The sequence below is a fragment of the Oncorhynchus keta genome, chromosome 35, assembly GCF_023373465.1.
Source record: "Oncorhynchus keta strain PuntledgeMale-10-30-2019 chromosome 35, Oket_V2, whole genome shotgun sequence".
NCBI classification, from domain to species: Eukaryota; Metazoa; Chordata; class Actinopteri; order Salmoniformes; family Salmonidae; genus Oncorhynchus; species Oncorhynchus keta.
The window spans coordinates 82,411,906-82,425,131 of NC_068455.1; the positions used below are offsets into that span (position 1 = coordinate 82,411,906).

The 13,226-nt window shown below is 43.9% G+C and overlaps 1 protein-coding gene across 1 annotated transcript in view; it reads left to right on the forward strand.

The window, feature by feature from the left end:
* Positions 1-3,896, forward strand: part of LOC127916402 (type II inositol 3,4-bisphosphate 4-phosphatase-like) — a 76,471-nt gene extending 72,575 nt beyond the window's left edge. The window contains exon 24 of the mRNA XM_052498100.1: positions 3,108-3,896. Coding sequence (XP_052354060.1) covers positions 3,108-3,240 — 133 coding nt within the window. The 3' untranslated portion in view covers positions 3,241-3,896. The remainder of the gene's footprint in view (positions 1-3,107) is intronic.
* Positions 3,897-13,226: the final 9,330 nt, after the last annotated feature.

Here is a 13,226-nt window from a genome sequence, read left to right on the forward strand (position 1 = left end):
TGTGTTTTCTATTCTCACTCTCTCTCTCTCTGTTTTCTACTCTCTGTCTGTCTGTCTGTCTGTCTGTCTGTCTGTCTGTCTGTCTGTCTGTCTCTCTCTCTCTCTCTCTCTCTCTCTCTCTCTCTGTTTTCTCTCTCTTTATCTCTCTCTGTTTTCTACTCTCTCTCTGTTTTCTACTCTCTCTCTCGGTTTTCTACTCTCTGTCTCTCTCTCTCTGTTTTCTACTCTCTCTCTCTCTCTGTTTTCTACTCTCTCTCTGTCTGTCTGTCTGTCTGTCTGTCTGTCTGTCTGTCTGTCTGTCTGTCTGTCTGTCTGTCTGTCTGTCTGTCTCTCGCTCTCTGTTTTCTACTCTCTTTATCTCTCTCTGTTTTATACTCTCTCTCTGTTTTCTACTCTCTCTCTCTGTTATCTACTCTCTCTCTCTCTGTTTTCTACTCTCTCTCTCTCTCTCTCTTGGTTCTGTTTTCTACTCTCTCTCTGTTTTCTACTCTCTCTCTCTCTCTCTCTCGGTTTTCTACTCTCTCTCTCTCTCTCTCGGTTTTCTACTCTCTCTCTCTCTCTCTCTCTCGGTTTTCTACTCTCTCTCTCTCTCTCTCTCTCTCTCTCTCTCTCTCTCTCTCTCTGTTTCTCTCTCTCTCTCTCTCTCTCTCTGCTTTCTACTTTCTCTCTCTCCCGGTTTTCTACTCTCTCTCTCTCTCTTCTCTCTCTCTCTCTCTCTCTCTCTCGGTTTTCTACTCTCTCTCTCTCTCTCTATGTTTTCTACTCTCTCCCTGCTTTCTACTCTCTCTCTCTCTCTCTTGGTTCTGTTTTCTACTGCCTCTCTCTCTCTGCTTTCTACTCTCTCTCCCTCTCTGCTTTCTTCTCTCTCTCTCCCTGCTTTCTCACTCTCTCTCTCTCGGTTTTCTACTCTCTCTCTATCGGTTTTCTACTCTCTGTCTCTCTCTCTCTGTTTTCTACTCTCTCTCTCTGTTTTCTACTCTCTCTCTCTCTGTTTTCTCTCTCTCTCTCTCTCTCTCTCTCTCTCTTGGTTCTGTTTTCTACTCTCTCTGTGTTTTCTCTCTCTCTCTCTCTGTGTTTTCTATTCTCACTCTCTCTCTCTGTTTTCTACTCTCTCTCTGTTTTCTACTCTCTGTCTGTCTGTCTGTCTGTCTGTCTGTCTGTCTGTCTGTCTGTCTCTCTCTCTCTGTCTTTCTTCCCAACACTGTGTGTGTGTGATTGTGTACATGTATGTGTGGTTGTGTACATGTATGTGTGGTTGTGGTACATGCATGTGTGGTTGTGTACATGTATGTGTGGTTGTGGTTGTGTACATGTATGTGTGGTTGTGTACATGTATGTGTGGTTGTGTACATGTATGTGTGGTTGTGGTACATGTATGTGTGGTTGTGTACATGTAGGTGTGGTTGTGGTACATGTATGTGTGGTTGTGGTACATATATGTGTAGTTGTGGTACATGCATGGGTGGTTGTGTACATGTATGTGTGGTTGTGGTACATGTATGTGTGGTTGTGTACATGCATGTGTGGTTGTGTACATGTATGTGTGGTTGTGTACATGTATGTGTGGTTGTGGTACATGTATGTGTGGTTGTGTACATGTATGTGTGGTTGTGGTACATGTATGTGTGGTTGTGTACATGTATGTGTGGTTGTGTACATGTATGTGTGGTTGTGTACATGTATGTGTGGTTGTGTACATGTATGTGTGGTTGTGGTTGTGTATGTGTGGTTGTGGTACATGCATGTGTGGTTGTGGTACATGTATGTGTGGTTGTGGTACATGTGTGTGGTTGTGGTACATGTATGTGTGGTTGTGTACATGTATGTGTGGTTGTGTACATGTATGTGTGGTTGTGTACATGTATGTGTGGTTGTGGTACATGTATGTGTGGTTGTGTACATGTATGGGTGGTTGTGTACATGTATGTGTGGTTGTGTACATGTGGTTGTGTACATGTATGTGTGGTTGTGGTACATGTATGTGTGGTTGTGTACATGTATGTGTGGTTGTGTACATGTATGTGTGGTTGTGTACATGTATGTGTGGTTGTGGTACATGTATGTGTGGTTGTGTACATGTATGTGTGGTTGTGGTACATGTATGTGTGGTTGTGTACATGTATGTGTGGTTGTGGTACATGTATGTGTGGTTGTGTACATGTATGTGTGGTTGTGGTACATGTATGTGTGGTTGTGGTACATGTATGTGTGGTTGTGGTACATGTATGTGTGGTTGTGGTACATGTATGTGTGGTTGTGTACATGTATGTGTGGTTGTGATACATGTATGTGTGGTTGTGGTACATGTATGTGTGGTTGTGGTACATGTATGTGTGGTTGTGGTACATGTATGTGTGGTTGTGGTACATGTATGTGTGGTTGTGGTACATGTATGTGTGGTTGTGTACATGTATGTGTGGTTGTGGTACATGTATGTGTGGTTGTGGTACATGTATGTGTGGTTGTGGTACATGTATGTGTGGTTGTGGTACATGTATGTGTGGTTGTGTACATGTATGTGTGGTTGTGTACATGTATGTGTGGTTGTGTACATGTATGTGTGGTTGTGTACATGTATGTGTGGTTGTGGTACATGTATGTGTGGTTGTGGTACATGTATGTGTGGTTGTGGTACATGTATGTGTGGTTGTGTACATGTATGTGTGGTTGTGTACATGTATGTGTGGTTGTGTACATGTATGTGTGGTTGTGGTACATGTATGTGTGGTTGTGGTACATGTATGTGTGGTTGTGTACATGTATGTGTGGTTGTGGTACATGTATGTGTGGTTGTGGTACATGTCTGTGTGGTTGTGTACATGTATGTGTGGTTGTGGTACATGTATGTGTGGTTGTGGTACATGTATGTGTGGTTGTGTACATGTATGTGTGGTTGTGGTACATGTATGTGTGGTTGTGTGTTTGTGTTTCATCCCCTGAAATGAATTGTTTCATTCATTCATCCTGTGTGTGTGTGTGTGTGTGTGTGTGTGTGTGTGTGTGTGTGTGTGTGTGTGTGTGTGTGTGTGTGTGTGTGTGTGTGTGTGTGTGTGTGTGTGTGTGTGCGCATGCGTGCGTGTGTGTGTGTGTGCGTGCACACATCTCTAGGAGGGCTGTAGGATGGAGAACGTTGAGAAGAACATCAGAAGCAGGAAGTATGCTTTCAACAGCATCCAGCTGAAGACCTTCCCTAAACCCTACCGCCCTCCGGAGGGCACCTACGGGAAAGTAGACACTTAGGAGTAGGACGAGAGAGAAGGGGTGGAATGATTGAGGGATGAATGAAGGATGGATGGAGAACTATAGAGGGTTAGAAGGATGAAGAGACTGGAAAATAGACACTTAGGAGGAGGACGAGAGAGAAGGGGTGGAATGATTGAGGGATGAATGAAGGATGGATGAATGGATGGAGAACTATAGAGGGATAGAAGGATGAAGAGAGAAGGATGAAGAGCCTGGAAAATGACATGGAGGGAAGTGTTGTATGTTTAATTCTATAAATAGAGTTTGACAAAATAATGAAAAAACATTTTTAAAAGCTCAAGTGTTTTCCACACGTTTTCACACAACATGAAGTAATTTTATAGTGTAGCCTACTAGTTCTAGTTAGAAAGCGAGGAAGTCCATATTATGGCGCAACAACACGTTCAGACCACTAGATGGCGCCACTCATGTAGCTCAGCCATACTGCCTGAAACTCTGTCTCCCTCCAGCAGGTGGCGTTTTTCATTGTGTCAATGAATAGTGGAATATTGTCAACAAAAGACATGAATGGTTTATTTGCTAAGTCATGTTTATTTGATTGAATTAGAAGTTTGGGTAATATGTAAGTTGTTATGAAATCAACTGATATAACTAGGGACAACGTGACATCCCGGCAACTTTGAGGGGAAAAAACACACTTCATATCTGAGTTGTTTGAGATGCATCTTCATGGCATGAGGCTACGAGTATAGCATCTCTCTGGGAAGATGAGATTCTCACGATGGCGTTCTCCATTTTTTTGCTTGACCTCACGATTGTCGCGGGGACTCATCTGAAGGTAACCTGGTACCGGGCCGAAAGATGAATGGAAGTGAACATCTTACAGTGCCGTTTGGGAAGAATTCAGACAACTATATACACATAGACACAGTCCATTCAGAAAGTATTCAGACCCCTTCACTTTTTCCACATTTTGTTACGTTACTTATTCTAAAATGAATTAAATACAACAACCAAAAATCACACATAACAACATTTTTAGAAATGTATGCAAATGCATTAAAAATAAAAATGGAAATATCACATTTACATAAGTATTCAGACCCGTTACTCAGTACTTTGTTGAAGCACCTTTGGCAGCGATTACAGCCTTGAGTCTTCTTGGGTATGACGCTACAAGCTTGGCACACCTGTATTTGAGGAGTTTCTCCCATTCTTCTCTGCAGATCCTCTCAAGCTCTGTCAGGTTGGTTGGGGAGCGTCGCTGCACAGCTATTTTCAGGTCTCTCCAGAGATGTTCGATCGGGTTCAAGTCCTGGCTCTGGCTAGGCCACTCAGAGAATTGTCCCAAAGCCACTCCTGCATTGTCTTGGCTGTGTGCTTAGGGTCGTTGTCCTGTTGGAAGGTGAACCTTCGTCCCAGTCTGAGGTCGTGAGCGCTCTGGGGCAGGTTTTCATCCAGGATCTCTCTGTACCTTGCTCCGTTCATCTTCCCCTCAATCCTGACTAGTCTCCCAGTCCCTGCCCCTGAAAAACAACCCCACAGCATAATGCTGCCACCACCATGCTTCACCGTAGGGATGGTGCCTGGTTTCCTCTAGACGTGACGCTTGGCATTCAGGCAAAGAGTTCAATCTTGGTCTCATCAGACCAGAGAATCTTCTTTCTCGTTGTCTAAGAGTCCTTAAGGGGCCTCTATGCTAAATCCAAGTGGGCTGTCATGTGCCTTTACTGAGGAGTGGCTTCCGCCTGGCCACTCTACCATAAAGGCCTGATTGGTGGAGAGCTGCAGAGCTGGTTTTCCTTCTGGAAGTTTCTCCCATCTCCACAGAGAAACTCTGGAGCTTTCTCAGAGTGACCATCAGGTTCTTGGTCACCTCCCTGACCAAGGCCATTCTCCCCAATTTCTCAGTTTGGCCGGGTGGCCAGCTCTAGGAAGAGTGTTGGTGGTTCCAAACTTCTCCCATTTTAGAATGATGGAGGCCAATGTGTTCTTGGGGACCTTCAATGCTGCAGAAATGTTTTGGTACTCTTCCCCAGATCTGTGTCTCGACCCAATCCTGACCCGGAGCTCTACAAACAATTCCTTCGACCTCATGGCTTGGTTTTTGCTCTGACATGCACTGTCAACTGTGTGACTTTACATAGACAGGTGTGTTGCCTTTGCAAATCATGTCTAATCAATTGAATTTACCACAAGTGGACTCCAATCAAGTTGTAGAAACATCTCAAGGATGATCAATGGAAACAGGATGCACCTGAGCTCAATTTCAAGTCTCATAGCAAAGAGTCTGAATACTTATATAAATAAGGTATTTCTGTTTTTTTATTTCGAATAAATCTGCACCAAAAAAATGTGAATGTTCTGAATATTGTACGGAGGCATTGTATGTGTAAAAATATATATAAAATAATGAATGAATGAATAAAAATAATAAAATTATATAAAAATTGTGTAATAAAAGTCTACACCCCTTGAACTGTATTCACATTTTGTTGCATTAAAGATACATATGGATTAGATGTATATATTTAGAATAGATTTCATTAGTAATGTTTTGATCGACACCAAAATACTCTATAATGTCAAAGTGAAAAGAAAATTCTACAAATTGTTACAAATTAATAAAAAATGTTACGAAAAATATTGTTGTTGCATAAGTATTCACCTCCCCCTTTTTATTTGTTTAGGGAAGACTAAATGAGTCATAAGACTAAATGGGCCAAATATTTTGTTTAGGCAAGCCTAAATGAGTTCAGAAGTCAAATAAGTTACCTCACCAGGGGTTGCCATGACAACCTCTTCCTCTGTCGCCCCCCCCTCCCTCCACCACACATACATCTGTTAGGATCCCTCAGCCCAAGTATTTGAATTTTAAGCACAGACTCCAACTACAAAGACCAGGGAGTTCTTCCCCCCCCACCCCCTCCCTCTCTCGAAAACCTCATAAAAGAAGGGCAGTGATTGGTCGACGGGTAACAATTACAAATCAGACTCTTGAATTATCTCTTTTGAGCATGTTGATGTATTCAACCACCCAGACATATCAAAGATGCAATCATCCTTGAGCCGCAGCGCACGAAGGAAACTGCTTAGGAAAGTCACCATGAGGCCATTTGGTGATTTTAGAACGGGAATGGGTAATGGGAGAAAACTAAGGAACTAAGTTTTAACTAACTAAAACTAAGGAATACTAACCGATACTAACCTAAATGACAGAGTGAAAAGAATACAATTATACAGAATTAACATATTCCAACACATGCATATGTATGTATTCAGGGGAGGGCAGGCCCACAACAATGGCCAGAGTTCAATGGAACAGCGCTTCACCTTAGTGACTGTTCCCTCTGCTCTATGACAACAAGACGCTAAAAGTAACATTGAAAAATATAACTGCAAAGAAATAGACTTTTTGGGCATAAATACAAAGCCTTCTGTTTGGGACAAGTCCAACACAACACTGAGTAGCTGCCTCTTTATCTTCAAGTATGGCGGTGGCTGCATCATGTTATGGGTATGCTGGGGAGTTTTCAGGATGAAAAGAGATGCGATGGAGCTAAGCACAGGCAAAATCTGGGAGGGGGATCGAATACTTCTCTAAGCAAGGTATATTACGAATTTATATATATATATATATATTTTTTAAGTTTATTATTTTTTTCAATGACAATTAAATTAGATTTTAATCCCACTTTTAACACCATAAAATGTGAATAAATCCAAAGTGTGGATTTTCTATATGGAATGTTGCCCTCTTTCTGTCCAGACACATTGTACAGTAAGACAGAGGGGCGCAGTTCAAATCAAACGTTTTGTCACCGAATACAACAGTGAAATGATGAAATAATTAAAGAGCAGCAGGAAAATAACAATAGTGAGACTATATACAGATTATTACGGTACAGAGTTAATGTGGAGGCTATATACAGGGTATTACGGTACAGAGTCAATGTGGAGGCTATATACAGGGGTACCGGTACAGAGTCAATGTGCAGGCTATATACAGGGTGTTACGGTACAGAGTCAATGTGGAGACTATATACAGGGGTATTACGGTACAGAGTCAATGTGGAGGCTATATACAGGGTATTACGGTACAGAGTCAATGTGGAGACTATATACAGGGGGTACCGGTACAGCGTCAATGTGGAGGCTATATACAGGTTATTACGGTATAGAGTCAATGTGGAGGCTATATACAGGGGTATTACGGTACAGAGTCAATGTGGAGGCTATATACAGGGGTACCGGTACAGAGTCAATGTGGAGACTATATACAGGGGTACCGGTACAGCGTCAATGTGGAGGCTATATACAGGGGTACCGGTACAGCGTCAATGTGGAGGCTATATACAGGGGTACCGGTACAGAGTCAATGTGGAGGCTATATACAGGTTATTACGGTACAGAGTCAATGTGGAGGCTATATACAGGGTGTTACGGTACAGAGTCAATGTGGAGGCTCTGTGGAGTCAATGTGGAGGCTATATACAGGCTGTTACGGTACAGAGTCAATGTGGAGGCTATATACAGGGGTACTGGTACAGAGTCAATGTGGAGGCTATATACAGGCTGTTACGGTACAGAGTCAATGTGGAGGCTATATACAGGGTGTTACGGTACAGAGTCAATGTGGAGGCTCTGTGGAGTCAATGTGGAGGCTATATACAGGCTGTTACGGTACAGAGTCAATGTGGAGGCTATATACAGGGGTACTGGTACAGAGTCAATGTGGAGGCTATATACAGGGGGTACCGGTACAGAGTCAATATGGAGGCTATATACAGGGTATTACGGTACAGAGTCAATGTGGAGGCTATATACAGGGTATTACGGTACAGAGTCAATGTGGAGGCTATATTCAGGGGTACCGGTACAGAGTCAATGTGGAGGCTATATACAGGGGGTACCGGTACAGAGTCAATGTGGAGGCTATATACAGGGGTACCGGTACAGAGTCAATGTGGAGGCTATATACAGGGTATTACGGTACAGATTCAATGTGGAGACTATATACAGGGGTACTGGTACAGAGTCAATGTGGAGGCTATATTCAGGGGTACCGGTACAGAGTCAATGTGGAGGCTATATACAGGGGTACCGGTACAGAGTCAATGTGGAGGCTATATACAGGGTATTACGGTACAGATTCAATGTGGAGGCTATATACAGGGGTACCGGTACAGAGTCAATGTGGAGGCTATATTCAGGGGTACCGGTACAGAGTCAATGTGGAGGCTATATACAGGGGTACCGGTACAGAGTCAATGTGGAGGCTATATACAGGGGTACCGGTACAGAGTCAATGTGGAGGCTATATACAGGGGTACTGGTACAGAGTCAATGTGGAGGCTATATACAGGGGTACCCGGTACAGAGTCAATGTGGAGGCTATATACAGGGGTACCGGTACAGAGTCAATGTGGAGGCTATATACAGGGTGTACCGGTACAGAGTCAATGTGGAGGCTATATATAGGGTGTACTGGTACAGAGTCAATGTGGAGGCTATATACAGGGGGTACCGGTACAGAGTCAATGTGGAGGCTATATACAGGCTGTTACGGTACAGAGTCAATGTGGAGGCTATATACAGGGGTACCGGTACAGAGTCAATGTGGAGGCTATATACAGGGTGTACTGGTACAGAGTCAATGTGGAGGCTATATACAGGGGTACAGAGTACAGAGTCAATGTGGAGGCTATATACAGGCTGTTACGGTACAGAGTCAATGTGGAGGCTATATACAGGGTGTTACGGTACAGAGTCAATGTGGAGGCTCTGTGGAGTCAATGTGGAGGCTATATACAGGGTGTACCGGTACAGAGTCAATGTGGAGGCTCTGTGGAGTCAATGTGGAGGCTATATACAGGCTGTTACGGTACAGAGTCAATGTGGAGGCTATATACAGGCTGTTACGGTACAGAGTCAATGTGGAGGCTATATACAGGCTGTTACGGTACAGAGTCAATGTGGAGGCTATATACAGGGGGTACCGGTACAGAGTCAATGTGGAGGCTATATACAGGGTGTACCGGTACAGAGTCAATGTGGAGGCTATATACAGGGTGTACTGGTACAGAGTCAATGTGGAGGCTATATACAGGGGTACCGGTACAGAGTCAATGTGGAGGCTATATACAGGGGGTACCGGTACAGAGTCAATGTGGAGGCTATATACAGGCTGTTACGGTACAGAGTCAATGTGGAGGCTATATACAAGGGGTACCGGTACTGAGTCAATGTGGAGGCTATATACAGGGTGTTACGGTACAGAGTCAATGTGGAGGCTATATACAGGCTGTTACGGTACAGAGTCAATGTGGAGGCTATATACTATATACAGGGTGTACCAGTACAGAGTCAATGTGGAGGCTATATACAGGAGGGTATTGGTACAGAGTCAATGTGGAGGCTATATACAGGGGTACTGGTACAGAGTCAATGTGGAGGCTATAGACAGCCATATATAGGACTCTGCATTTGTGTCTCAGGTTAGGTTACTCAGTCCAACACTCAAGGTCGACTAGCCTCATTGTGCAATATTTAATCGATATTAAATAAAGATGATGGTTTGAAGAAATGGCCAGATCTCTCTCAGTACTGACATGTCTACGACACCATCCATTAAGATTACAAATTAAACAAAATTAACATGTACGTTCTCTCTTTTCCTAGCGTGTTAGTATGTAGATCTTTGTCAGTTGTCATGATCCATTCTATCTTACATTTAACATTTACATTTAAGTCATTTAGCAGACGCTCTTATCCAGAGCGACTTACAGCGGGCTCCTAAACCAGGTATGTAGATGACTCTAATGCACTGAAAGATCTCTAGCAGCTGCTAACTGGGATCTCCTGCAGTCCTCGTGCTTCTTCTTCTTCGTTGGGGTTTATCGGCGGTTGGCATCCAACGTGATACTGCATTACCGCCACCTACTGTACTGGAGTGTGGGCCAGAGATGGAGAAACGAAAACCTACCTACCAGCCCCGTTGCTCTTAAAAATAGATCATAAAATATCTGAGGCTTTATCTAATTACGTTGTAATCGATATAATCTTTAAACTAATTTCCTGTATCCCCTTCTCCCTCATACTGGATCTCCTCCTCTCTCGTTCCCTCCAATAATGTCCACACTGTAGCAGTACCTGCTCCATGGTCTCTGTTTCCTGGCAATAATCACACTTTCCTGTTGGATGCTTTTTCTATCAAAAGTAGGGTCTTAATCTACTGGCTGGGTCCCACCCTTAATCTACTGGCTGGGTCCCACCCTTAATCTACTGGCTGGGTCCCACCCTTAATCTACTGGCTGGGTCCCACCCTTAATCTACTGGCTGGGTCCCACCCTTAATCTACTGGCTGTGTCCCACCCTTAATCTACTGGCTGTGTCCCACCCTTAATCTACTGGCTGTGTCCCACCCTTAATCTACTGGCTGGGTCCCACCCTTAATCTACTGGCTGGGTCCCACCCTTAATCTACTGGCTGTGTCCCACCCTTAATCTACTGGCTGGGTCCCACCCTTAATCTACTGGCTGGGTCCCACCCTTAATCTACTGGCTGTGTCCCACCCTTAATCTACTGGCTGTGTCCCACCCTTAATCTACTGGCTGGGTCCCACCCTTAATCTACTGGCTGGGTCCCACCCTTAATCTACTGGCTGTGTCCCACCCTTAATCTACTGGCTGGGTCCCACCCTTAATCTACTGGCTGGGTCCCACCCTTAATCTACTGGCTGTGTCCCACCCTTAATCTACTGGCTGGGTCCCACCCTTAATCTACTGGCTGGGTCCCACCCTTAATCTACTGGCTGGGTCCCACCCTTAATCTACTGGCTGGGTCCCACCCTTAATCTACTGACTGTGTCCCACCCTTAATCTACTGGCTGGGTCCCACCTTTAATCTACTGGCTGTGTCCCACCCTTAATCTTGTAAAAATAGCCTCCTCTCTTCTGTGCCTTCCTGCCGTTCTCCCTCCACAACTTTCCTCTGTACTCGAAATAAATGCCTGCCCTTAGTATCTCTATTCCACTGCTCCTGCCATTTATCACTGTCCATAATCAGGCCTTTTGCCTCTGCTTTGCTCATTGAAACATCAACATCACCCACTACTTAGTGCTTGTTTAGCCAGTACATCAACATCACCCACTACTTAGTGCTTGTTTAGCCAGTACATCAACATCACCCACTACTTAGTGCTTGTTTAGCCAGTACATCAACATCACCCACTACTTAGTGCTTGTTTAGCCAGTACATCAACCTCCCCACTACTTAGTGCTTGTTTAGCCAGTACATCAACATCCCCACTACTTAGTGCTTGTTTAGCCAGTACATCAACCTCCCCATTACTTAGTGCTTGTTTAGCCAGTACATCAACCTCCCCACTACTTAGTGCTTGTTTAGCCAGTACATCAACCTCCCCACTACTTAGTGCTTGTTTAGCCAGTACATCAACCCCCCACTACTTAGTGCTTGTTTAGCCAGTATATCAACATCCCCACTACTTAGTGCTTGTTTAGCCAGTACATTAACACCCTCCCTATCATTCTGTAGTCTCTCCAATCAGATGGATCAATACCCTCCCTATCTGTCCCTAGTCTCTCCAATCAGATGGATCAATACCCTCCCTATCTTCCCTAGTCTCTCCAATCAGATGGATCAATACCCTCCCTATCTGTCCCTAGTCTCTCCAATCAGATGGACCAACACCCTCCCTATCTTTCATTCTCCAATCAGATGGACCAACACCCTCCCTATCATTCTGTAGTCTCTCCAATCAGATGGGATCCAATCAGATGGACCAACCCTCCCTATCATTCTGTCTCTCCAATAGATCAACACCCTCCCTATCATTCTGTAGTCTCTCCAATCAGATGGACCAACACCCTCCCTATCATTCTGTAGTCTCTCCAATCAGATGGACCAACACCCTCCCTATCATTCTGTAGTCTCTCAATCAGATGGATCAACACCCTCCCTATCTGTCCCTAGTCTCTCCAATCAGATGGACCAACACCCTCCCTATCTTTCTGTAGTCTCTCCAATCAGATGGACCAACACCCTCCCTATCATTCTGTAGTCTCTCCAATATTTCCAGATCCTCTACTGGAGGTGGGAGGAGCCATGGTTACAGGAAGAGCTACCATTGGACTAAACTCTCTTCCATACAGTCCCATCTCCTTGGTTTTACCCACCCACCCAAAAGCTTGTGTCCTGTCTTCGCTCAATGTCCCCAGCATGCCTGTAAAATCCCTTTTTGCAAGGATGAGATAACCCCATGTCCCTGTAGGTTGACCCAATGAATTCATTGCCAGCTGCTTTCTCCTAATCTGTAATGGCATTTCCCTCCAATCTCCACCTGTAGTGCAGCCACTGGGGAGGTCCCGAAACACCCCTCTACATAGTCTGAGTCCCACAGACATGTTGGTTAAAGGCAGCACTGAAAAAGGCCATGGCTCGTGATTGGAATGTGTAATGCGGTGTAGCCTAGTTTGTTTTACATCATCCCAGTAGGGCAAAAGGCTCAGGGCTGATACAAAAATAATTCCCAGCATGCCTGTAAAAACCCAGAAAGCCTGTGACGTCAATGGTACTGTAAATGTCATTATTTGTTTTTGAGGACGGGGACTGTTTTTACTGTAACACAATGTACAGATAATTTTGTATTATATTATAGGAGTACACATTACAAGAAACAAAAAAACCGTTGACCATTTAGGTTTAAAATAAATGTACAAAATTACATCTTAGAAATACTTTAAATTATTCTTTGTATGATAACTAGTACAAAATATATCGATAATTGTGCACATTTTTTCATAATTTTTGCCCTAATGATTAATTTACGAAGTATACAGGAAGGACTTTTATTCTGAAAGTTGATAAAAGGGAGAAACACCTCGTGGACCCATTAACGTTTATAACCAAACTAACTTTATCATGTCTTTGCAGAGTGTCCACACGATCGCTGGTTACCGTTTCCTCGCGGTTGCCGGAAACAACCTTTTTTGTTTTGTTTT